At 35.3% G+C, this 24,468-nt stretch overlaps 3 protein-coding genes across 12 annotated transcripts in view; 1 reads left to right on the forward strand and 2 right to left on the reverse strand.

The window, feature by feature from the left end:
• Positions 1-3,977, forward strand: part of SON (SON DNA and RNA binding protein) — a 34,580-nt gene extending 30,603 nt beyond the window's left edge. Inside the window, exons 10-12 of one of the 6 annotated variants that reach the window (XM_044670215.1) lie at positions 2,011-2,088; positions 2,190-2,305; positions 2,904-3,977. In XM_044670215.1, coding sequence (XP_044526150.1) covers positions 2,011-2,088; positions 2,190-2,305; positions 2,904-3,062 — 353 coding nt within the window. In that variant the 3' untranslated portion in view covers positions 3,063-3,977. Of the gene's footprint in view, positions 1-2,010; positions 2,089-2,189; positions 2,306-2,850 lie in introns of all 6 variants that reach the window. The other 5 variants (XM_044670218.1, XM_044670219.1, XM_044670220.1 and 2 more) reach the window with 5 other exon arrangements.
• An 87-nt stretch (positions 3,978-4,064) lies between these two features.
• Positions 4,065-21,903, reverse strand: DONSON (DNA replication fork stabilization factor DONSON). Of its 2 annotated transcripts, none has more exons than XM_044670227.1 (10): positions 21,462-21,903; positions 20,184-20,264; positions 18,566-18,769; positions 16,797-16,975; positions 13,753-13,931; positions 13,299-13,380; positions 13,069-13,170; positions 6,069-6,267; positions 5,311-5,523; positions 4,065-4,730 (listed from the first exon to the last, which is right to left on the reverse strand). In XM_044670227.1, the coding sequence occupies exons 1-10, from the start codon at positions 21,804-21,806 to the stop codon at positions 4,593-4,595; spliced, it is 1,722 nt and encodes a 573-aa protein (XP_044526162.1). In that variant the 5' UTR covers positions 21,807-21,903; the 3' UTR covers positions 4,065-4,592. The 2 variants fall into 2 exon arrangements, with proteins under 2 accessions (XP_044526162.1, XP_044526161.1); XM_044670226.1 differs by having other exon boundaries at positions 13,278-13,380.
• A 677-nt stretch (positions 21,904-22,580) lies between these two features.
• The window catches only part of CRYZL1 (crystallin zeta like 1), a 65,435-nt gene continuing 63,547 nt past the window's right edge, over positions 22,581-24,468 (reverse strand). Inside the window, exons 13-14 of one of the 4 annotated variants that reach the window (XM_044670229.1) lie at positions 23,934-23,979; positions 22,581-23,002 (exon numbers count right to left, since the gene is read on the reverse strand). In XM_044670229.1, the coding sequence (XP_044526164.1) occupies positions 22,903-23,002; positions 23,934-23,979 (146 nt within the window). In that variant the 3' untranslated portion in view covers positions 22,581-22,902. Of the gene's footprint in view, positions 23,003-23,933; positions 23,993-24,468 lie in introns of all 4 variants that reach the window. The other 3 variants (XM_044670230.1, XM_044670232.1, XM_044670231.1) reach the window with 3 other exon arrangements.

Raw genomic sequence — 24,468 nt, forward strand, 5'->3', positions numbered from 1 at the left:
TTTTAGCTATAACTTGTTCTCTGTCTTCTGAATTAAAATTAGATTATCCATGAGAGAAATCTATATCCTGGATCATAGATTTGAAATAATAAGTGGATAGGGATAAAGATAAAAGGGACATTAAAGGCCATTTAGTCCAACCGTCTCATTTTATAGATGAGGAAACTTAGATGACAGTGGTTAAGTAATGTGCTTCAGTTGGCACACACAGAAAAAATTGGAAGAATTCGGGCCTCTCTTAAACCAGAGTTCTTTCTACCATACCCTGTTGGTTCAGTTGCTTCAGCAGTATATGAATTCATTAATCTTAGATAGAATTTACCAAGTGTGCTGATTTAGGAATCCAGGGGTCACATTTCTTAGGGAATGTGAATTACCTATTTGGTTAAAATTGTCAGTTAAATATGTGTATCTTGAAATGATCACTACTAGCTCTGCATGAAAAACTTTTGAACATCAAAATTAATCTGTAATGAGCTAATATTTATTGAGTCCTTACTGTTTCTCTTTTAATTGCAGGTAATGGGAAATTTAGTGATAATTATTTTCAGAATTCAATATAATACAAACAACCAAACATATTAAATGTTACAGAATCAGTTGTCAAAATTATACAAAGCTAACATTTTATAATGGATCATTTACATACAAATTGATTTTGTGCAAATTTATGAAAGGGAGTTTAGAAAAATAATTTCATTTATTCCACCCCTACTTAGGCCTTTTAAATTTTTAGAGGCAAAGAAGCTTAGTTTAAAGGGACTTGACTGAAGTTATACAACTAATGGCCCCATCTGTTTGTGGATTAGAGGAAGCCTGTTATTTGCCACAGAATTAAAATTTCCATGTTGTGTTTGATGGAAATCTGGCATATTGATTTAGCGATTGTGGAGGTGTAATTCATTGGAAGCAAAATTTTTTCGGATTTAGCTGAAGTGTTTCTTAGAAAACTAAGAAAATTATATTAGAGAAGAGATTTTTTTAAACCTCTAAGAATTATGCAATAGGTTGTTATTCCCCTAAGATGGTTGCATTGGTTGTGTTTGCTTATTTGAGAAGGAAACAAGTAGATAAAAAAGCTATTCATTGTGGAGGATGTAGGTTTGAATCTTAGCTTTTCTCCTTATATAATTTCTGCACAAGTCAACTTAATTTCTCTTAAGTCTCTTTCCCCATCTAAGTTCTCAGATAGATATTATGAATACTTATATATTTCTTTGGAATTAAATGTTTTTTAATCATGTTAGAGGCTTCATCAGTATAGGGAGCTCTGGGTGAGAAACTGCCTATATTGGTACTTAACCTACTACTCTCTGCAGCTTACAATCTTAAGAGAATAGCCTGGGACATCAAAGGTTAAGTGACTTTCTTACCCTCACACAGATATAGTGTATGTCAGAGCCAGGAGTTGAATGTACATCTTCTGGACTGATTCTAAGGCCATTTCTCTGGCCACTATATTAATACTATCTCTCAGCCAATCAAACATCCAGTCAAATTAACCAGGAATGAACCTTTAATATTATATAGTATTACATAATTTCAACAATCATTTAAGGCTCACTATGCAGAGCACTGTGCTTCTCTCAGTCTCTGTATTTGACAGATGAGGAAGGTTTGGGTATTAATGGCACTTTTTTATAGGGTAGTATTTTAATTATCAAATGAAACTAGCAGTTTAGTTCTTGTTTTGAAGACTAATAATACCCAAATAGTTTTAAATGTTATTTTTTTATGAAGTTTAGACATAATTGGCATTCTCAGATTTTTTTGGTGGCTTACTTTATACTCTAGTTATAAGTAGGAGGATCATATTTTTAGATTAAGCGTCTCCAGAAATATTAGGTTGAATTGAGAAAATGTTAATAGGATTGATAATAATAACACTGCGACAATTTGGCATGTCGCTTAAATTATTTGACTACCCTTGTGTAGATTTTTTTTGATGCAAAACTGTTTACTATAAATAGGAAATACTTGAGATTTATGCTGGTTTTGTGTCTTATGCAGGTCTTGTTGCAGTGGGGGAGAGAGCACAAAAAAGATCTGGAAACTTCTCTGCCGCGATGAAGGATCTTTCAGGTGAGAGTACGTTACTTTTAATTTTCTTCCACTTTATTAAAATTTCACAAATTTATTCATTAAAATTGGTGAAATTAGTTTCTGATTAGTTAACTTTTGGGTCTTAGGTAAACATCCTGTATCTGCATTGATGGAGATCTGTAATAAAAGAAGGTGGCAACCACCTGAATTTCTCTTGGTTCATGATAGTGGCCCTGATCATCGCAAACACTTTCTCTTTAGGGTAAGCATGCATTTCTAAGACTAGAAATAACTAGGGGTGTCTCTTAATTTATCAGCTTTTTTGTAGCTGTGACTAAACTGGCCTAAGTGGGAAAGGGGGTGGAATGGGGAATTGGTAATGGTTAGCTAGAAAATAATTTTGGGTGGGGTCAGCACTTGGATTGTAGGTCTTTGAATACCTGAAGTAGTTGGGGCTGAGGTCCCTGAAAGTATGCCATTCTAACATCATTCCTTAAAAGAGGAAAATTTTAGAAAAAATGTTTTAAAAGGGAAAAGAGAATATAAGAATATAAGCTCCTGGACAGCTGTTTAAATGTTTTAGTCACAAGAGAAAGAAATTTGGCAGTTATAGATAAGAAACAAGCTTTTACTTTTGAGCCCTCTCCCCCCCCCCCCCTTTTCCAAGTGCTGACTTGAGATTAATTTGACAGGGTTAAGGCATGGGTTTTGCATTTTATAAATAATCTCCTAGATATTAGTGAAAAATACAAAGCTTATAGATATTAAAGTTTGATGCTGTTCTTATTGTATGTTTTTCTTGAATAGGTATTGAGAAATGGAAGCCCTTACCAGCCCAATTGTATGTTTTTCTTGAATAGGTATTGATAAATGGAAGCGCTTACCAGCCCAGCTTTGCCAGCCCTAATAAGAAGCATGCTAAAGCCACAGCAGCTACTGTGGTTCTTCAAGCAATGGGCCTTGTACCAAAGGACCTCATGGCTAATGCCACTTGCTTCAGGAGTGCCTCACGTAGATAGAGATTGAGGTTTTATATTAATCATTTCAGATAATTTTACTCTGCATCAGAAATGTATTTCTTCTTTAATGTTGTAAATAATTTGGCAACTTAGACATTGTGTAAAAAGCAATCTGTACAAACATCTCCAAGTTTTGGTTTTATACCATGAAAATTGTATTTAACCATACAGGGTTTTGGTATGTTTATATTGTTTACCTTAGTGATGTATTTGTTTAAGTGGCTAACATCAAAACAATTGTTTGAAGGCATCAGTAATCCTAAGTGTGGAATGTTAAATAACGCTTTTATACTGTATTTTGTACTATGATGTAATTCTTTCCCCTTATGGCTAGGCTGCTGTAACACTTGCCTATAATCAGTGAAGGGCTGTGCACCTTAGACTATTTCATGAAGGTTCTGCTGGACAGATATTGGGCCAGTGTTATTGGATAATCGGAGTTCTGTTCCACAGGGCTAATGCTACCATCTTAACCTTTAAATTTTATTGGGGTTTAACAAATATGGTATGCTGTGTTACAGTCAGCTTTATGTCCTATGTTCTAAAATAAAGGATCTAAGCCAGACTGATGCCATAAGAAGGAAGAAGTCCAAAATGAAGACCCACTAGAATTCCAATGCAGACGCCAAGAAAATTTAATGGCATTGAGTTGTGATGTAGTTTTACTTTAATGTGCATTTTGAATTTCAGCTACAATTAGATAGACTCAAGATGATAATGCAAATGCTGTAACCAACTTATCTAATAAAATCAGCACCAGGCCACTATTTTGTTGACTGCAAAAATAAGTTCATGTTATTTTAGGGTCTAATAGAATATTTCATTTCATATGTGCATTATAGTGGTACTCATATGCTGTCTTTAAACTTTATTTTACAAAATGCTTAAGGCCCAAATACAAACTTCTGGAATAAATGTGGTGTTTTTTTTAATTCTTTCAACTGCAATAACAGATTACACTATCACTTAATACCCACTGGAATGAAAATAACTTTATTTTAAAAAACATACTTTTAAACACATCAACTATATCTTTACATAAACTATTCTAAATGCTGCTTTAACTATAATGAAATTTATCTCACAAACAGATCCTTTGGCATAAATTATAGAAAAACCTTTCATTAAATTTTCTAGGGTTGAAAATTATTAGTGTTAATAAAAACAATTTATGAAATTATTTTGGGTATTTAAGAGTCCTCAATCAAAAATGCATTAAGAGGTAGTTTCTTAGAATGCCATTACACCAAAGGGCACTTTCAGACTACATCTATCATGGCCAAACAAAATATTTCTTCACATTTGGCTTTATGGTCAGACTAGGAAGTGAAATGTCTATATTACATTTTTCCACAAGGGTTAGATTAATCACCCTGCTACACAAACCTGTTGCAAATAAGATTTGGAATGTTTACTTGTTCCTTTCTTATAAACCCTGAGATAAGCGCTTTTAAACAGGGAAGTTTCTTTAGAATGTTTCATTTTGGAAAGATGTTTCTTAAAAGTTGAGTTAATCTTGTTCCACTTGTTTCATGACCTCCAATTACAAATGTAATTATCCATTTCCATGAATCGTAAAGATGATTTTTCTAGTATTGGTAACTGAGTAAGTTGACTTAGAGTTTTAAGGTGTAGTCCACAATTAGCAAGCTCCTTTTGAACGACTTCCTGTAAAAATTTAATGCTTATTAAAAAAGAAATATTGGCCACTATAGAAATTTTCAACTAGGAATTCTCTCTAATATCACAATCACACACTTAGTAAAACATAATTATTTAGTCAAAGGTTTCAGATATTTAAAAGTTTTGTGAATGCCACACTGTGCATCAGTCAGAAAAGCTCAAAAGAAGTTGAATTTCAGAATTATATCCTTTAGGAAGCAAGTATTCTTGAGATGTTTTAAACATAGAAGGTAGTCTTTAGTATCCAAATTAGTAGAATACTGGGAATTCAAATAATTTAAGGCAGCAACCCCCCCCTCCCCCACCCAGGGAGCTGAAGTCAAGGTATGGGCAGCAGGAACTGTTTTAACATTTATTCTTTATATACAATCTCCCTAGGCAATAATCAGAAATGGTTAAAGGACAATTACTAGGTGAATAAATTCAAGGAGTTATACTCCAATTAATCACAGGTTGGCATTCTCTGACATTACTCAATTCCTCTAGCCGCCTTTACAGTTTCACCTTGGAACTTCCTCCATTTTGGAATAACTTGAATTCTTCGAAAATTAAATAGTCTACTTGCCTTATGTGGTATTTTTTCCACTTGAGTACACGTGTTAAATACAGATGTTGGTTCATGAGTATATAATCTTGCTGAAAAAGATCCTTTCTGTGCAGATTTGAGCAGCATAGTCAATGAATGCAGAGAATGAGGCATGATAGGGCCTGTAATCTCCAAACTAAATTGATCTTTATAACCAGAATAAACTGGTGTCTTCACATTCACTGTTCGTGCCTAGGTAGAGGTTGAAAAAAAAGGAAAATGGGGTAAGATCATACAACTTGGGGTGGAGCCTTTCCTCTTTTAATGTTCCATTCCTCTAATATGAAAAGAGAAGAAAACAAGTATAATTCCCATTTTTTAACTGGACATTGCTGTAAGAAAGCATATTTTTGGAATACCCTCTTTCATACCAACCCAGATGGAACTAAGTCAACGATTCATGTTTTTTGTCTTCCCATAAGTGTTCTCTAAAGTTTCCTTGGTCATTTTACCTTTACAGATGAGAAAGTAAGAGTAAAAATGAAGCTTAATTTTTCTAAAGTAAATGACAAGGCGATAAAGCCCTTCTCCCTCTTATTATAAATATTTTACATGAGGATTTTCAACCCTCTTCAGAATAGGGTTTATATTATTTTTGTTGCAAAATCTCTCAAAAACATTGGATGACATTACAAAGGCCCCCAAAAGTAAAGGGGTGTTAATAATGGAAAAGAAACTAGCAAAAGAATCAAAGATTGATATATATATATATATATATATATATTTTTTTTTTTTACCTTGAGCATTTGCATTGTGGCACCTCGGAATGCTACTGGAGACAATAGTGTTGGTGGGAGTCCTGCCTGAGGACCTGAGGTAGCAACTAAACTCTTGCAATTTATCAAGAAGTTTAGCAGTGTAAAGGTGTTGATGCCTTTCACCAGGACAACAGACTCAGGCCTGTGATCCAGCTGCACTTCATTTTTCTCTTTTCGACTAATGTCACTCAGTCAAGGAAATTGTTAAAATACACGAAACAGCAATCCCAATTCTGAATTGGTGTCTTCACTTTTACATTAGGAACAAAGGTTTGCTTCTTGTTCCACAAGCAGTTATTAATCATATAAAGACAAAAACTGGTGGGAAGAGGAAATATGCAGTCAGTAAATATTAAGCTTCTACTATGTGTAAGGCAATACTAGATACTGAGGAAACCTGGACAAGGAATGAAACAAAGCAATTAAGGGGGATTAAGGGGAAGGTGGTGGCAGAAAAGAACACTGAAGGAAGCATGGAATTCTGACTCAGATGAGTAAAGAATATATTCTAGGCCTATGCTGGCGCCCCCATGTGCCATGTGAGGAAGCCAGAGGACAATATTCACTTGCCTGGACCCTCCACCCATTGGGAGCACTTCCTCAGGTAATGGGGTGGGTGGGGGCTCATAGGCAGCTTGAAGGTGGTTTGGGCACATGATATCTAAAAGGTTCGCCAATGCTGCTCTAAGCAATAGGGGACAGCCTAAACAGAGTCGGAAGATGTAGTCATCTATTAGAAGACCAAGTTGGTCATTTTGGCTGAAGTGTGTATGTAAATGGGCACTACTGTGTAGAAACGTGGGCTGTAAGCAGATTGGGAAGACGCCAAACTGGATTTTTATCTAATAAGCAACAGGAGCTTTTTGAGGGAAGTCATGGATCTAGGAATATGATATTTTTTTGAGCAGCACATAGAGAATGGAGTAAAACGACTGCATGAAGGCCAATGAGGCTATTATAATAGTATAGGCCCAAGGTGATGAAGGATAGAACTAATGTGGCTATGAATGGAGAAAACGGAAAGGATGGAAGAGGTGTGATGGAGAATGAATTAAAATCTGGCAAAGGACTGCATATAGGAAGGACTGCATTAAGGAAGAGGGAAAACTCCAGGATTGCAAATCTCGGTGGCTAAGGCAGGGAGATGCCTATATAGACATCTAGTCCTAATGTTCAATAGGCAGTTGGTGGTGGGGGACTGCAACTCAGAAGAGAACCAAAGGCTGGATAGGTCTGAGTCATCTACATGGAAGGAAAACGGACTTCATGGGAACAAAGGGACCCCTGAGAGGGAAAAGACAAAACGATTCTGTGTATAGCCAGGAAGGCGAGATGTACGAACGATGAACTAGCAAGAACAAAGTAAACAAAGAGCTAGAAGATCTGAGAAGAGTGTTATGAAAACCCACAAAGAGGAGAGGATTAGTATTCAGGTTTTTGAGGAAGAGATAGTATTCAATGGTTTTTAAAGGATGTACAGTGTAAACAAAGAGGATTGACAAAGGATTATTAAATTTAAGAAATTACGGGCAAGTTTGGAGAAAAGTTTCAGTTTATCAATGAAATAAAAAGTCAAAGGTTTGAGATGAGAATCAGACAAAACAAAGGCAGATATTTCTAGCAATCTGGCTATAAAAGAATGGTATGGTTGAGTCTTTTTCATGGAGGATATGTAGGCATCTTTATAGAGGCAAAGAAGGAGTCTGCAGCAAATAGAGTACTTAGAAAGGGAGGATTTGGGAGAAAGCAGTGGAAATTTATGGGGAGATGAGCGTGGACAGAGGAATTGGTCTTGGTGAAAAGGGATCACACTATATTAGAGACTAAGGTAAAGGAGAAGAGAAGGGGAGAGGATATCAAGAAGAGCTTTTGAGAACAGAATGGGGGAAGATGGAAGGGAACAAGGTTTTAAGTACCTACTAGGTGCTAGGTATTGTGCCACAAATTACAAATATTTTTTCACATGTAGGAGGTAGATACTATTATTTATCTCCATTTTACAGTTGAGAAAAATACAGCTGAGGCAGTGATTAAATGATTTGCTCAGGGTCCTATAGCCAAATTCTCAATGCCATGAAACTCAAAGAAAAGGGCCTTAATTTTTTCAATTAAGGCTCTCAAGGTACCTATGTTCATTGTTGGAATCTTATTTATCTTAATTATTAATGAAAAGCAATCCTAAATATCTGAAATATGAAAAAACTAAATCATCTAAAATACCCTCTCAGAAAAACTACTCAATTCTGATGAAAAGAAAAATATAAACTTAAAAATTACTTGCTCTATGATCCCATAAAAGTGTTTTGTTTTTAGTTCGTGCTTTATACTTAAAACCTTTGTCATTCTAATATTGCTTTCTTGGATCTCCATCATAACCTATTCTCTTACTAATCTTGCTTAAAACACACACACACACACACACCCATACATTATATAATTACTCTTCATCACTCAGTAGTTACTTTGTACCAAATCGATAAAAAAATTTGGGACCTATTAATATTTTTGTTATATTGCCTTAACCTAATTATGCTGAGTAGATATTCTCCAATTATTAAGTTCTTACTAAAACTATTTTAACATCTTCGATTTCAATGGTAACTTCTTAATTTAGTGTGAAAGTACCTGATACATTTAAATCACTGTTATTTATCATTCCTCAGATTTTGATGATATAAAAAAGCAAAAAATTTTTGCCTGGATTTACATTACCTCAATTTTTTGGTTGATCCTTTTGGATCTTACAGACATATCACCTGCAAATGTATTTTATCCTTTCATTGACTATACTTATTTCCCTAACCTTCTGTTCATATTTACTATTTTAAAAATAATGTCCAATTAAAATGAATAATCTTTCTTATCTTTGATTTTGGGGCAAAGTCTTTAGTATTTGCATTGGTTGACATTAATGGTATATGGAATCACCGAAGAGATCACCATAACCTACACAGAAAAAAAATTAAATCAAGAAAGAATCAACCCTGATTAGACTATGATACTAAAGTTTGATGGGCAGTTTACTGCAAATCTATTTTAGGCAGGTGCTTCAGATAGATAATGAGACAGGTCTAGAGAATAGATAATACTGTGTTTGGGAAGTAGTGCAGCATTTTTATTCACCAATCTCAAACTGTTCCTGGACATAAAAATTCATCTTTTTTAATGTCAGCATTTTACTGTATTATGATATGCCTGCAAATCTTAGAACACAATTCTGAAGAATAAAAATTGTTAGGTATTCCAAAAGGCAATGGGGAGAAATAATATAGTTGTACATAGGTTATAATATATTACCAACTAATGCAAGAATAGCATTTATTAAATTGTTATCAGAGGATAAAAGATGGGATAGCAGAGTGCTGTACTGGTACCCATGCAAAAAGAAAGCATCTCACTGTACTGGATAAATTCTAAAGGTTTTATGGGAGAAGAAAAATAGAAGAAAGAAAGAAAAATAGGAAGTAAGGATTGTAATCTACAGTTATCTGATATCTTATTAAGTATTAAAGGAACATTTAAAACATTTTGCTAATTATTTATTTTGTCTTACTGATAACTTAAAAATACATGCCTGTTTTTAAAAATCAATTTAGGGGCAGCTGGGTAGCTCAGTGGAGTGAGAGTCAGGCCTAGAGACAGGAGGTCCTAGGTTCAAACCCGGCTTCAGCTACTTCCCAGCTGTGTGACCCTGGGCAAGTCACTTGACCCCCATTGCCCACCCTTACCAATCTTCCACCTATGAGACAATACACCGAAGTACAAGGGTTTAAAAAAAAATCAATTTAACCATTTCTTTTTCCATTTTCTTGTCATTTCATTATGATTTTGACCATCTCTAGTCTTCCTTTCTTTGATGTATGAACTGTTATTTTAATCTTTTGAAAATACTCATCTTTTTCTTTCCTATTAAGAAGGGCAAGGAATATAATAAAGGACTCTGCTGTTGTTTGTACCCATAAACTTTTCTATGCAATCTTTATATTACTGATATACTGTCTAATCTCTTTTCATGTAAAGATGCACATTTTCACGATATTTGCTATTTTCTTCAAAATGCATGCTTTTCAAATCTACAATTATAGAAGAACCTCTAAGTCCATATGTAAACCTTAAAAAGAAATTTGAATTTGAGCCTAGATGGGCCAGATCAAAGACTAAAAGGTTTCATATATACCAAAATATTAATATCATCACTTTGTGGTAGCAAAAACCTAGAAACAAAGAGGGTGCTTACTGATTGGGGAAACCACTGAACAAATGACACATGCATCTGAGGTAATAGTATTGTGCTGAGGAACATCATAAAAAGAAACCTGAAAAGACTTATAAAAATTGATGCAGAATAGACGGAACTATATACAAAATCCTCATAATAATGTAAATGAAAATCACACTAAAAATATGGTTAAGATTAATTATAATTATGACTAATCTTTGGGGGCAAGGGAACAAATATGAAACATTTTTTGTCTTTTCCTAGAAGGTATTTAATGGTGGTACTTCAATATGCTATCAGTCATTTGGCTGACTTTTTCTTAGCTGTTTATTATTTCAAAGATCTGAAGAATCCAGTGTCTTCAACACTCTTCAAGTCATGTAAATTATTTAGGAATAAAGTCATTTAAAATTTATATTTAAAAAATGAGATATAGTCCTGAATCACACTTAATATGTGCAACCTTGGGAAAGTCACTTAAACTTAGCCTCAGTTTCCTCTTTGGTAAAAAAGGGATAATACCACCTACCTCTCACTGAGATGTTTACAGATCAATTAAGATATGTAAAGCAACCTGATTACCTCAAATACCTACCTAAAAGTCTGCTATGATGGAGTATTCCAGTTTCCTTATTACTGCATCTAGGATGCTATCATCACTGCAAAGTGAGAATTGCTTAAGCTAGTTCAATCATAACAAATTTTAGTTCACCTCTTCAATTTACATGTACATATATCTTTTTTCTTTCATGTTTTTAGTGTAGATGGCATGATTCTGCTGTGAATTGATTAGCTCTTCTTTAGAAGGAGCTGAATCCAGTAATATTTAATGCTACATAAGTTAAATTTAACATTAGTTATGCCATCCTTTGTTAAATACTTGTTTTACCAAAAGGGAATATAAAGTTTCCTATAAGTTTCAATTACTAAACCATACTTAAGAGGAAGTATGATGTATTAAAGAAAACCTAGTCAAGTTCTGTTTTTGACATAAATTGGTGACATGAGTTCCTTGAAAATAGGTATTGTTTCACTCTTTGTACTTGCATCCCCAGAGCTTGGACACATTAGGTGCTTAATAAATGCTTATGACTGAAGCATTCAAATGGCAAGTCACTTAATCTAAAAGTAGAAATTAGGGACAAGTTGGCTGTCCACACACAGAATAGGTCACACCAGTGAAAGAAAAAGGTCCAAATCCTGCAAATTCTAACCACTCTCGGTGAAAAAACCTAAACATTTTTTGGGATGTTTTTTGGGATGTTAATATAACTTTCTCTAACATCCAAGCCTCTTTCCATCCTCTTTGTCAATATAGTATCCTTACTATGGGGTCTTTAACATTTTTCACTGATACTGACCTTTTTTGTTTTTAATGTGGAATTAAGATCATCACCTTGGAGAGAAAAATATAAAAATATATAATCAGAGAAGAGGAAAAAGAAGAAATGGTATGAAATTAAAATGGAAAGTGGATGAAAACACACCAACATAGAAGACTACCATTTCTTGAAACAAGATTAACTGGTACAAATCAGTTGCCACAATGAAAAGGTCAGGAGGCTAGAAATCCACTTAGATAAAAAACGTTATATCTCCTTGACAAGTGAATATGGCAACCCAAGACAATATGAGTGTAGAATGTAAAATAATTTGTGTAATTTTATGGGTAGAAGATTACCACATAATATGAAAGTGAGAAGTGGTGAAAGAAAAACAAGTTTACAAATTCTTCATGTGTTAGTAAAGCTAGATGATCCCAAGGGTATTTAGGGAAGAAATTAAAGGAGGACAACAAATGGATGAAAAATAATCAAGATGATCTAAGATTTCTGTTACAAACAATTTTCCCCAACAGTGACAGGGAGTCACTACGTCTGGATCTTAAAAGTAGAAATGGCATCAGATAGGGTCAATTGTAATATTCAGTAATTTAACCATCAACCATAATAGTTATTTTTTTACCTCGTTGAGGTAAAAATAAAAAAAATACATCATTATTTAAGATTTCTCACAATAATCTTGTTATGTAACAAATAACTAACTAATCAATATTGAAAGGTATCAATTGATCTAAGTACTTTTTTCAGTTTTAATTTTGTTTAGAATCTGATTGTAGGGTCAAAAGTCTGTGTTTTCAAATTTTTATTTTACTTATTTTATGTTTCAACTACCTTGAGTCACTTCCAGCTACTAAAAAAGTATAAAACAAGAATTTTTCAAGGATCATAGAGTTCTCAGAAGAATGGAAAGCTTTTACAAGGATGGCAAAGAATGCTCCAAATCACTAAGTATAAGAGAAATGCAAATCAAAACAACCTCAAACTAACAAAAAATTGTTAAAAAAAAAATTGGAACAGTCAATTTTGGAGGGGTTATAGAAGGACTAGGACATAGAATCCTTATTTTGGAGAACAAAATGGTTATATTTCTATACCATCATGTTTTTAACCATTTCCAATACATAGGTATCCACTTTGTTCATATTTTTTTTGCTCTCAAAAAGTGTTCTTATGAATATTGCAAAAAATACTGTTATTTCTCTCTGACTTCTTTGAGGGCATGTGTCCGAAAGAGGAATGGCTTAGTCAAGTATGGAAAGTTCATTGAGTTTCATTGCATTTTCAAATGGAGATCTAGAATGGTTTTGAAGTGATACCTTTATACTTAAACAAAACTGCATTAAAGTTAATTAATTTTTGAGCTGAATGGAAAAAAATTAAGTACTCATAACATGAATAGCCAAAATTAAAAGGATACAGCTTGAGAGTGATGTCTGGTTTTCTTATCTTATCCTGTACACCCATCTCTTCCAACCAGGAAAAACTTTCCTCTTCATCCTCATCACTAATAAGTTGTTCCCTAGGAATGTATGATATTTAGTTTAAGGTTCTTATTTATACAACTAACAATTCCACAAAATTAAGATATTGGGCTTATAGTTCATCAAAATTATATTAATTACATACTCTTCTGGTTCTGTCTTATACTCTTCTTCATGTAAATTTGTCTCAGATGCTTTTTGCTTCCGTTGACCATTTTCTTTTATTAAAGGCAAAGAAAATTCAATTCCTGGGCAGGAAAAGCAAGAGCAGCAGCCAAATTTTATTTTATTTTAATAAATCTATGTTGCTTTACCTACTTTAAGGAAAGTAGGCAAACACCTTACATTTCAACTATAGTATCACAACGATTTTCATTACAACAGATTTCATCTTCTGTAAGCTAGCACACAGATTATTTTGCAGAAAGCCTGAAGAAAGTAGAGAATCTTAAAGCTTATAATATAAACAATAATTTAAAATACCAGAAAAGACAAAAAGCCTTCCTATAAATAAGGCAATTATCCTTCATTTTACAAACAACATTTTAGAAAAACATCTATATTTAGTGAGAAAATACTGTATGTTGCTTCTGAAGCTAATGAAAAAAAGGTACATTTACCTTCATTTTTCATAGCTTCTCTTAAGCCTCTGGTAGTGGGTGACAAGACAGCTGTAATTACATCATTTCCTGCTAGCCCTGCTGCACGAAACAGCACAGTAAATTGATAGGTACAAACATAGAAATAGGGACAAAGTTTTGTCTTCAGTAGATTATATAAAGAAGTGAAGCTGATGGACCTACAAATTAAAAAAAAACAACAACAACTTTTACTATGAAACTTAGATATCACAAAACCTCCAGTGTTTATTTTAAACCATCCATTTAAAACTTAAAAAAAAAAAATCTAAGCAAATGGGCTCTTGCACTCCACCCTTAAATTAAGTTTCAAGGTTAACAAAAACAATTGCAGAGTCTTCTCTTTGAATTACTACACTGATACTCAAACCCAACTTAAAGGAACTGAGTAAAGTAAACATTTATTGAACACTTGAAGAAAAAAGGTTTTAAACTGCTGCTGAAATAAAAGAGATACCTAAGGAAAAGTCATAGTATTTTAGAGGTGAAAGAGATCTTAAGAGATCTTCTAGCAATCTAGGATAAGTCTTTTTTATAGGAAAGAAGATAGAAACCTAGAAATGTTAGGTGACTTAAGAATTACCTCTGGGATAGAATTACCAGTCTATATTTCACAGAGATAAATAGCTTTCTATCTATCTAGTTCATTTGTGATTCTTGCAAAAACAGGAGTTTAGGGAAGGAATGATTAAATGATTCCGAGTTAGTTAAATGAAGCAACTCAGTCATGTAATGAAACAAGTTCCTAGTTCATGGTCCTCAGATTTTTAGCTTGTAGTGCTAGCACTTTTCAAGCCAAACATTCTACCAAAGCTATAAGTAGAAAAACTGACTTGGGTGAATCAATTTTTTTTTGAGCAACCCCACTCATTAAATGTTAGATGTGCTTTGAAATGAATAGAACATAAATAGAAATAAAATAAGTCAAAAGGGGGCCAGCAGTACCAGACCTCAAACAATACTTTGAAGTAATCAATTTTCAAAACTACTGGTTAAACAATGCAGTCATCAATCAGTCGAAGAGCTCAAAGGACAAAGGACGATAGATAGTAGCACAGACCCAATCTCCTATGGCAAGGACTCACTTACTATAATGATAGAAACTCCTTAGGGAAACTAGAAAGTCACTGGGCAGAAATTAAGTCTAAATCTCACACATTATATACAGCTCCATGCATGCATTACCCAGATATAGATGTTCACATAAGTTTAAGTTATCGTTTAAATTATAATTGATTATATTTAAGTTATCCTAAATAACCTAAAGTAGCAAAGAAGGAAGTATACATTGTAACTTTGGAAAAAAGGAAGAGTTCTTGACCAAAGGGAGGATAAAGTTGATAAAATGGACAATTATGATAAAATGAAATTGAAAGTTTTTTGCACAAACAAAATGAATGCAGTTAGAATTAGAAGGGAAACAGCCAACTGGGAAAAAAATCTCTGCAACATGTTTATCTATTAAAGTCTAGTATCCTTAATATATAAGAAACTGATTCAAATAGATGAGCCACTTCCTCAGAGGATCTAAAAGAATAAAGGTCAGTGGGAAAACTAGAAAAGCAAAACAACTTTGAAAATAATATGTTGCACTAGCTCTCTGGTGATTAAGAGGTAAGAAGACATAAGCCATACATCCTCAAAAAAAGAAATATAAGCTACTAAGTCTTAGAAAAAAAAGCACTAACAAAAAGAGAAATGCAAAAATCACAAAGGAAAACGACAATTTGTTGGAGGAGTTCTAGGAAATCAATTATGAAAATACATCGTGGGTAGAGCAGTGAATTTGGAAGTCATTCTGGAAACAATTTGATGTGAAACCCCAAAGTCACTAAAATCTGCATAACTCTTGACCTAGGACTCCCCTTACTAAGGCTACTACAAAGAGATTGAAAGATAAAGAAAAAGACTCGAATATACAAAACTTTTGAAGTAGCTCTTTTTATGGTAGCAAAGAAATGGAAAATAAGGGGGTGTCAGTCAGTTGAAGGATGGTTAAACAAATAATGACATGTGAAATTATTATTGAGTCATAAGAAATGATGAAAGGGACAATTTAAAAGAAACCTTGAAGACTTGAAATGATTAAGGGTGAAATGGGTAGGACAAGGAGAATAATTTGTAGAACAAAACTATAAAAACCATAAAAGAATGAAATGACCCAAAGGTCCAGAGATAAAACATGCTACCCACCTTGTGATAGAGAGATGATAAAGTCAAGGGACATGCAGAATTACATGTACATTTTTGGACATGGCCAAGGTAAAGAATTTGTTTTGACTGATTAAGCATATGTGATTAAAGGGCTTTCTTTTTCTTTTTTTCAATGGGAGTGTGGAGTGAGGAGAGTTATAGAACTTCTGAAAAGGTCAACGATGAGGTTACCAAAAATAAAAAAAATAAAAAAAAAAGGAAGGTCACATTATTCTTTTAAAAATTCTGTCTAAGAAATGATACTGCATTATCACTTCTAAGGCAGAAGAGTGGTAAGGGCTAGGCAATTGGGGTTAAGTGACTTGCCCAAGTTTACATAGCTAGGCAGTCTCTGAGGCTAGATCTGAACCTATGATCTCCTGTCTCCAAGTTTGCTTCTATATCCACTCAGCTACCCAGCTACCTCTAATATATTTTTAAATGCACACAGAAGAGAAAACAAAATAAAGATCAGCAAGTAATACAAAGAAGAGAGCTTGGAAAACATGCGCAACTATCACCATCATCCTGCATATAAGACATGGTGATTAGAAATATAAGACATGTTTTAGAATGTATCCCCATAATCTTGCTCACTGACTGGTACACAGCAGGTTTTCAGTAAATGCCCTTGATTAAAGTATTAGAAAAATCTGATTAAAAAGATCGGCATGTTAAATTTATTTTTATATGAAAAACAAGCTTGAATTAATGTCTGTGAAAATTTTTAACTAGGAATAAGGTGATTTGGTTATTATATAATTCTATATGTTAAATACAACGGAATAATAAGAGTTAATAATTTAATTTAGAAATTATTTCACTGATTTTACCATTCACTCATTAAAATTTGTTGTAGTTCCTCATCATTTGACCAAGGGCTTGTTTTTCCAGCTATTTTTCTGTCAGCTCCAATACGTGGGAAAAGTTGTAACCATGGCAGAGAGGGATGAAGCCAATAAATAAGGTTCTGCTGGAATGCACAACGAAGTTCAGCAGAAAGACGTGGGTCCTAAAATATGTAAGGATTAGTGCGTGGCTCCTACAATACAGTGAAAATTTTAACACTTAACTTTTAGCTCCTCTAGGTACCTAGGTTTCATGAAAAGGACATTTTTTTTTTTTATTCTTTCCTTCAAACCCTCACCTTCCATCTTAGAATCAATACTATGTATTAGTTTCAAGGCAGAAAATTGGTAAGGGCTAGGCAATGGGGGCTAAGTGATTTGTCCAGGGTTACACAGCTAGGAGGTGTTTGAGGCCCAGATTTGAAACCAGAACCTCCTGTCCCTAGGCCTAGCTGTCAATCCCCTGAGCTACTCAGCTGCCCCCCCCAAAGGGACATTTTCAAGTCACACAATTCAATACAACTCCCTCTGATGATGATTAATAAAAGTATTTCATTTGTTTAAGAAATTCCTGGTGAGAAACTTCCTCTACTAATTTAAGACTGGCACCTTCTCTATAGTTTATAGTCTTAGAGAGTTGTCTGTGATAATAAAGAGGCTAATTGACTTGTCCAAATTCACCAAGCTAAGACAAGGCAAGATCTAAAGCAGTTCTTGATCTTAAGACCAGTTTTTGCCATTCCTTGTACCACAATGCTCCCATTTCCTATTTATAGTAAAACTTTACTAATTTTTAATTTGAGATTAATTTATGTAAGGGCTAAGCTACAGTTTCATTATTATTTAAGCAAACCATTCCTATGTAATGTGAATGAATACTGAGAAAATAACACAAAAGGAATATTTTAAATAGTACATAAACAAAAAGGTTTTAAAGGACCTCAGTGCTCCCCATTTACTTAAAATAAAAAACAAACAAACAACAAAACCTTATTGAGCATCAGTTCTAAGGCAGAAGAGAAGTAAGGGTTAGACAACAGGAGCTAAGTGACTTACTCAAGGTCACACAGTTAGGAAGTATCTCAGGCCAGAATTGACCTTAAGACCCTGGACTCTAGGCCTGGCTCTCTATCCACTGAGTCACCTATTTGCCCCTCCCTATTAACTTATAGGATAACTGATATGTTTAACTGCAATTCATCTGTAGCTACTAATTTAGCTTGCAAGGGCATCTTCTAGACAACATTACTTTGAGTTATTGTGAGGGAGTATGTTTAGAAAAAGCATTGCCATATTTTCAAATATGTGTCTCTAAAAATATATTCTAATTCAAAATAGTCAGTCTAGGAGGCAGCTAGATGGCTCAGTGGATAGTTGTAGTATGAATTATATAATAAAGCCAATGAAATAATTTATCTGCCTTTGGATTTGATTTGGACCTTCATTTATTTGCTCAAAGCTTTCTTTTCAAAATTCTGAGTATTAAATTCAATGAAGACATCTAATTTTTGCCATTCGACATTTATTTACTAATTCTCTCAATTATGATCTCTTAATCATTTGATGGTTAATTCTGAAGTAAGAAAAAAATGACTTGCAGAAAATAATGGGAAATAAAAGAACTTTTAATTCTTAATACCTGATAAACAGGAAGTATGACAATTATGGAAGAACAATAATTAGCACATCATTATCTAGGGAGCCTAAAGAATTGTATGGACATTACATTGATTCATTTTTTCAGAATTAAGTACCTGTATATTCTCAGGCAGATCAACTTCTGTTGCTCTGCAGTGTTGGACAAAGCCTTGTGCTTCTTCTTGAGCCTTCAAATGATCTGCCCAGGTAAAAGATTGGGAAGAGGTAAAAAGGAGGCGAGTTTTAATACTCCAATCCACAGGAAACTCAACACTTTCTGAGGATGGAATATCATACTTGGAGTGCTGTTGATGAGAAGTCTTTCAAAAATAAAGAACACAAATTAGGATGAGAAAAATAACTTCAATCTAAAGATTTCATTAGCTAATTTCAAAATTACCTACATTACATAGAATCGCTAACAAATCATTCGCTATTCCTAGTAAGTGCAAATTAAGTGCCCTCATCCTAAAATAACTGGTTATTTCTTGACCTTGAAACCACCCCAATTGCATGCAAAAGTAAAATGAATAGATGCCTTTACAGAATGATCCATAGAGCTCTATCACTTCCATTAACCTGACATGCTACCCTTTCCTCTTTATGTGGTTTACTTGTAATAGTCTCACTTTTGGATATAATACAAAGGCATGGGAAGAATGAAGAGGACAGAAAGAAGTTCTGTTTTCAGAAAGACTATTAAGAGACACAGTATAGGAAAACATATGCATTGCTATGAGTCAAATAAACAGAGCCTAAGAAGATGATACACACAATAACACAGATGCAGCTAAAACACTGTAAAAACAATGACCAACTTTAGTCCCAGAAAAGAAAATCCAACTTTGGGAGTAAGGGAGTCAATATGGACATATGATTTCATTGGTATTCAGAATTTCCTCAATTGGTTATCTATAACTTAAAGAGCTTTTTTTTTTTTTTTTAAAAAAAACCCTTAACTTCTGTGTATTGGCTCATAGATGGAAGAGTGGTAAGGGTGGGCAATGGGGGTCAAGTGACTTGCCCAGGGTCACAAAGCTGGGAAGTGTCTGAGGCCGGATTTGAACCTAGGACCTCCGGTCTCTAGGCCTGGCTCTCAATCCACTGAGCTACCCAGCTGCCCCAACTTAAAGAATTTCCAGGTGCACTATGAAGCAACAAGAAAAATTCTGGTAGTTAGTATGTTTCAGAAGCAGGACCTGAATCCAGCTATTCTTGACTCAAAGACTTAGGTTCTGTCAACCATAAAGCTTTGTCAACTAAGTATAACATAAAATATACAAAGGGAGAGAACAAAGTAAACTAGAAGAATCTGGGAAGGTTTCAGGAGATAATAACTTCATGGATAAGGACTTTGAGAGACATCTTAGGAGGGAATGCAATCTGGTCATGAGGCATCTTGTGCAAATGTAGAGATGAAATGTCAAGTTTAGGTGACAAAGAGTAATGTTAATGAAATAAGGCCCAAAAGGTAATTTACAAAATGACCATCTACACAGAATCTGATATTCTATTCTAGAGGTAATAGGATAACACTGAAATTTTCTAAGTAGGGGAGTGACATGGCCAGACCCTAATGTTAGGAATATTTTGGCAGGTGTGGAGGATGGATCACAGAGAGAAGAAAATTCTATATCCGTAAAAGCTAAATGCTATTAACTATTAAGAGGCAAAAAAATTTTGGGTGTATGGCAAAACATTCTATTCTAGGTCTTAACATTTAAAAATCATTACCGGGGATAATTGCTTAAATGTTGTTCTTTCAGAAATCTCTTCTTTCCAGGTCACATTATTTTCTTGATTAAAATCTAAAAACTGAGATGAAAGAAGTTTTGATAAATTACTTAAATTAGAGTTAAGGCTTCAGTAGCTCAAAATATTTGCCAGCCTTTAACCATTATTATTTAGTCCATATGCAAATGATCAACTATTTATCTCCTAAGACATGAACTAGAATTTTAACATGCAACTAGAACAAAGTACCCTGGATACTCAACCCATTTAAGAAAGAACTTTAAAGTATATTGGCTTTTTTTTTTTTTTAACAGCCCTTACCTTCTTCTGTTTTTGAATCGATTATATTGGTTCGAAGGTCAAAGAGCAGTAAGGGCTAGGCAATGGGGTTAAGTGACTTGCCCAGGGCACACTGCTAGGAAGTGTCTTGAGGCCAGATTTGAAACCAGGATCTCTTGTCTCCACTCCATAAACACTGGGTCACATAGGAGAGGGGGTCTGAATTTGATGAAGCCAGTTTCTTTTGCCCCATTTTACTAGTTACATGATTAGTTATATCCCCCTTACTAAGGTTACTAGATGTTGGCAAAAAATTTGCAGATTAACAAAGTTGGAAGCTAGTAATTTTGTTTGCCAGAGAAAAACCTCAAATGGTCTTAATTGTTCCCTGGATCGGATTTGGCTGATCAATCTAAAATAATAATACCCTTGCTTTCATTTTTTTTTTTAATCACCAGTCAAGCATTTCAGAGATGGCTGACTATGGTTGGCCATGTCAACTACAGTTCCCAAACTATAAACAGGGATAAAAGCACGTTTTACTCATCCCAGATAATTCTGGAATATCAGCATCAATAACACAAAAAGATCGGATCTTTCTGAAGATAATCATTCGTGAAGATGGATGAGTAGTAAAATGAGGTCTCTTTAACAATGCTGTGCTGTCAACTATGCTGACATCGCAGGTAACAGCTACCATCCTAAGCAAGGTGAAATCTGCCCAAGAAAAACAGAGATGTTTGGGCTGCCCCGCGGCTCCGAAGAAAGACGGGTTCCTCCCTCCAGCTGTGTGACCCTGGGCAAGTCTGTTTCCACAGAAGTAAATCGGCGAGGGAAGAGGAGGGCGGGGTGGGGGGTTCAGGAAAGCTCCCGGGCCCCACTACTGTGCCTCCTCCAGGGTCACCTTTGTAGGATGAAGCCAGATTAAAGGCCCTACCCCGGGGGATGGGCACGGGGGACCGCAGACTCAGCGCGGACAGCAGGGGAAGGGTCACTCACCGATTCCCCCAGCTCCGGTTGGGGGCTGGCCAGCGGCCACGTAGGATCGGGGACGGATTCTGGCCCCACAGCCGGCCGCGGACTATTGTCCAATCGGGCGAAGGGGTTTCTCCGCAGGGAAGCGGTGGAGACGCCTCTGCCCCTGCCTCCGGACGCGGGGAAAGGGCGAAGGCAGAGGCCGGCAGCCAGCGCGGCGCGGCGGGGTCCGAGGTCGCCCGGACCCACAGGGAAATTGGCGGCTTCTACTTCAGGAATCGCAGTGTTTCGGGACCGCTTTCGCCGGAGACGCAGCGTCTCTGCAGGTTTTTTGAAGCTGGGCGAGTAGCCCGGGACCGTCACCGACATGGTGTTTTTCGGAATCTCCCGCGCCAGCAACCACTGCGGCCCCACCCGGGGCCCAGACCCAGCGAGGGCGGGAAAGTGCGGAGGCGCCTGACTGACAGCGAGTCGCGCGCTCCGCAGCGCCCCGCCCCGTCCCGCTTCCCGCGAGAACTTAACGTCTGCAGGGGAATCTACCAGCGCCAGCGCACCGGGATTCCAGGCCTGCACTCATTGGGTTTCCGAAACCCGAGACCTACCGAGTTTTAGGGTATAAATCTGAAGACCAGCTTCTTACCCTTAGAAGCAGACTCCATTTCTTCCACAATTTAATTCTAATCCTGTTCCAAGCCCCTCCTGGTAGGAGGCCCTAAAGAGTAGGCACCCGCATCTCCACCTCTCTCACCCCAGAAACAGTATGTCGTTAATATAATTAAGGAGGCTGAAGAGCAAGGTGGTCCCTTCCCCACTCGGCGTCCAAAATTACAGTATAAAACCACAAGACGGCTGCCCCCTAGTTACAGCAAAAAAGCACTGTTGGGGCCTTAGTTTTATGGTAATCATCATAGAACTATGGCTGAATGGATTACTGAGAACTAATTTGGCTAAATGCTACAAATGCTACCTCCTGGATACAAAACATAGCAGCCAGGATGCTTGTGTCTGCATGAAAATGGCTCTGGAAGACCTAGCCTGGTGTTTTCATCCCTGGGAATAACAACAACAAAACAGTGATAATAAAAGTATCTAGAAACTAGTTATGCATGACTAGCTTTTGGATATATACTCATAATGAATATTGTGTACAAGAAAGCTTAAAAGAAAGTGGATAGGGGAACTTATCAAAACCCAAAAACCATCCCTAGAAAAATAAAAACAGGCCTATTTATACAATACAGCAGCTCTTCTTGAACGCAGCAGTTTTCTTGATAATAATCTTGAAAATATTCAATTGCTTGATGTATAACGACAAAATATGCAACCAAAAACAATCTTCAGAATACTACTTCTAAAATACAATGGGTGTGGGAAAGAATCATCTAAAGAGGTATAGAATGTTTGCACAATAATTTACTTTTTAAATACATCATCTAGTTGTGAGCTTCTTGTCTTAGCTAGTACTTCAAAACTGGATAACTTGTTTTTTTCTTGCTTGACTTTTCTGAACAATTTCCATGGAAACTTTGGCATCATATGGTGGCACGGGTTCATCCAAAAGAGGTCTAAAGAAGAATGAATTTATTAGAAGTGTCTGGTTTAAGTAAAAATGAATTAAAAGACACTAATAAGGTGACAATCTTAAAATGATCATTAATTTAAACTCATGATTTTAAGAAGTACAGTCAAACTTGGTTTTACCTAAGTTTCACAGGGCAAAAATTCTACTTCAGATTTTATGAGTAACAAGGTTGTGGACAGCTAGGTGGCTCAGTGCCTAGAGATGGGAGATTCTCAGGTTCAGATCTGGCCTTAGACACTTCTAGCTAGTATGACCCTCAGCAAATAACTATTAATCTCCAAGGCCTAGTCCTTGCCACTCTTCTGTTATGGAACCAATATGTAGTATTGATTCTAAGATGGAAGATAAGGGTTAAAAAAAATGAACAAGATTCAAATCTTAGGAAGGCAAAAGTCCTCTAATTTAATTTGCTGTCTTTTGCCAATGTTAAAAAAAAAAAAAAGATTTCTTCAAACAAAGTGATATTCCTACTCCACTTTGCTTTAACCAGCCCATGTCATTTTGAACTGTAGCAGGAGATAAAACAGCAATATGGAGAAGGTAGAGAGGTATTAGAGTGAGGGAACACTATTCTCAAGCATTTAAGCTCTCAAGCTACAGCTCTCAGGTTTCCAAGATTCACTTTTCTCTTTTCCCACCACCTATATCCTGGCTTAGAACCTTAAAAAGACAATGGACCAACTAAATGAAATTCTGGAGGAATCTTGTGAAAAGACAATGGTCTAAGGACCACTACCAGTCATTGTTTTAAATTTTAAAGTGTAAAAGACAATATTTGTTGAATGAACTATTTAGCTAAATTAGCAATAATTTCAGCGTTATGCCCAAAAGTATCCCACAAAAATTTTAAGATTATTAAAAAAGAAAATCATCTGAAGATGGAAGTATCCAAATGTTTTATTTTTACAACTTACCTGAAAACACCAGTTGATAGCTTCTCCATTACATCTTTTAAGATACGTACCTGAAAGGTCTGTTAAGTTAACAATATGAAAATGATGGGCAGGATTGTAGAAGAAACCATTCAATAATTAAAAGGTAAGAGATGCTCAGCTTGTCCTTTTGGCTTTGTTCCATTTTTTTTTCTCTTATACTTTTTTAAAACAACTTTTTAAAAATTATTTTTTTCAATTAGCGAGTATTTGCTTATTTTCATTTCCACCCCTCACCCTTAATTATGGAAAAAAAGAAAACCAAAACCATTGTACCATATAGTCAATAAAAAAACAATTGCCAATATTACCCAAGTTTGAAAATGTGTCTCTCTCTGCATATTTAGTTCTTTATTATCATTGATCTTTTGGAATCATGGTTATTCGTTATGGTGATCAGAGTTTTAAAATCTTTCAAAGTTGTTCATTTTTACAATATTATTATAAAAACTGTGTTCCTTATTTACTTTAACCTGCATCAGTTCATACAAGTCAGGTTTTTCTGAAACATTCCTTT

Source organism: Gracilinanus agilis, chromosome 3 (genome assembly GCF_016433145.1).
Source record: "Gracilinanus agilis isolate LMUSP501 chromosome 3, AgileGrace, whole genome shotgun sequence".
Lineage (NCBI taxonomy): Eukaryota > Metazoa > Chordata > Mammalia > Didelphimorphia > Didelphidae > Gracilinanus > Gracilinanus agilis.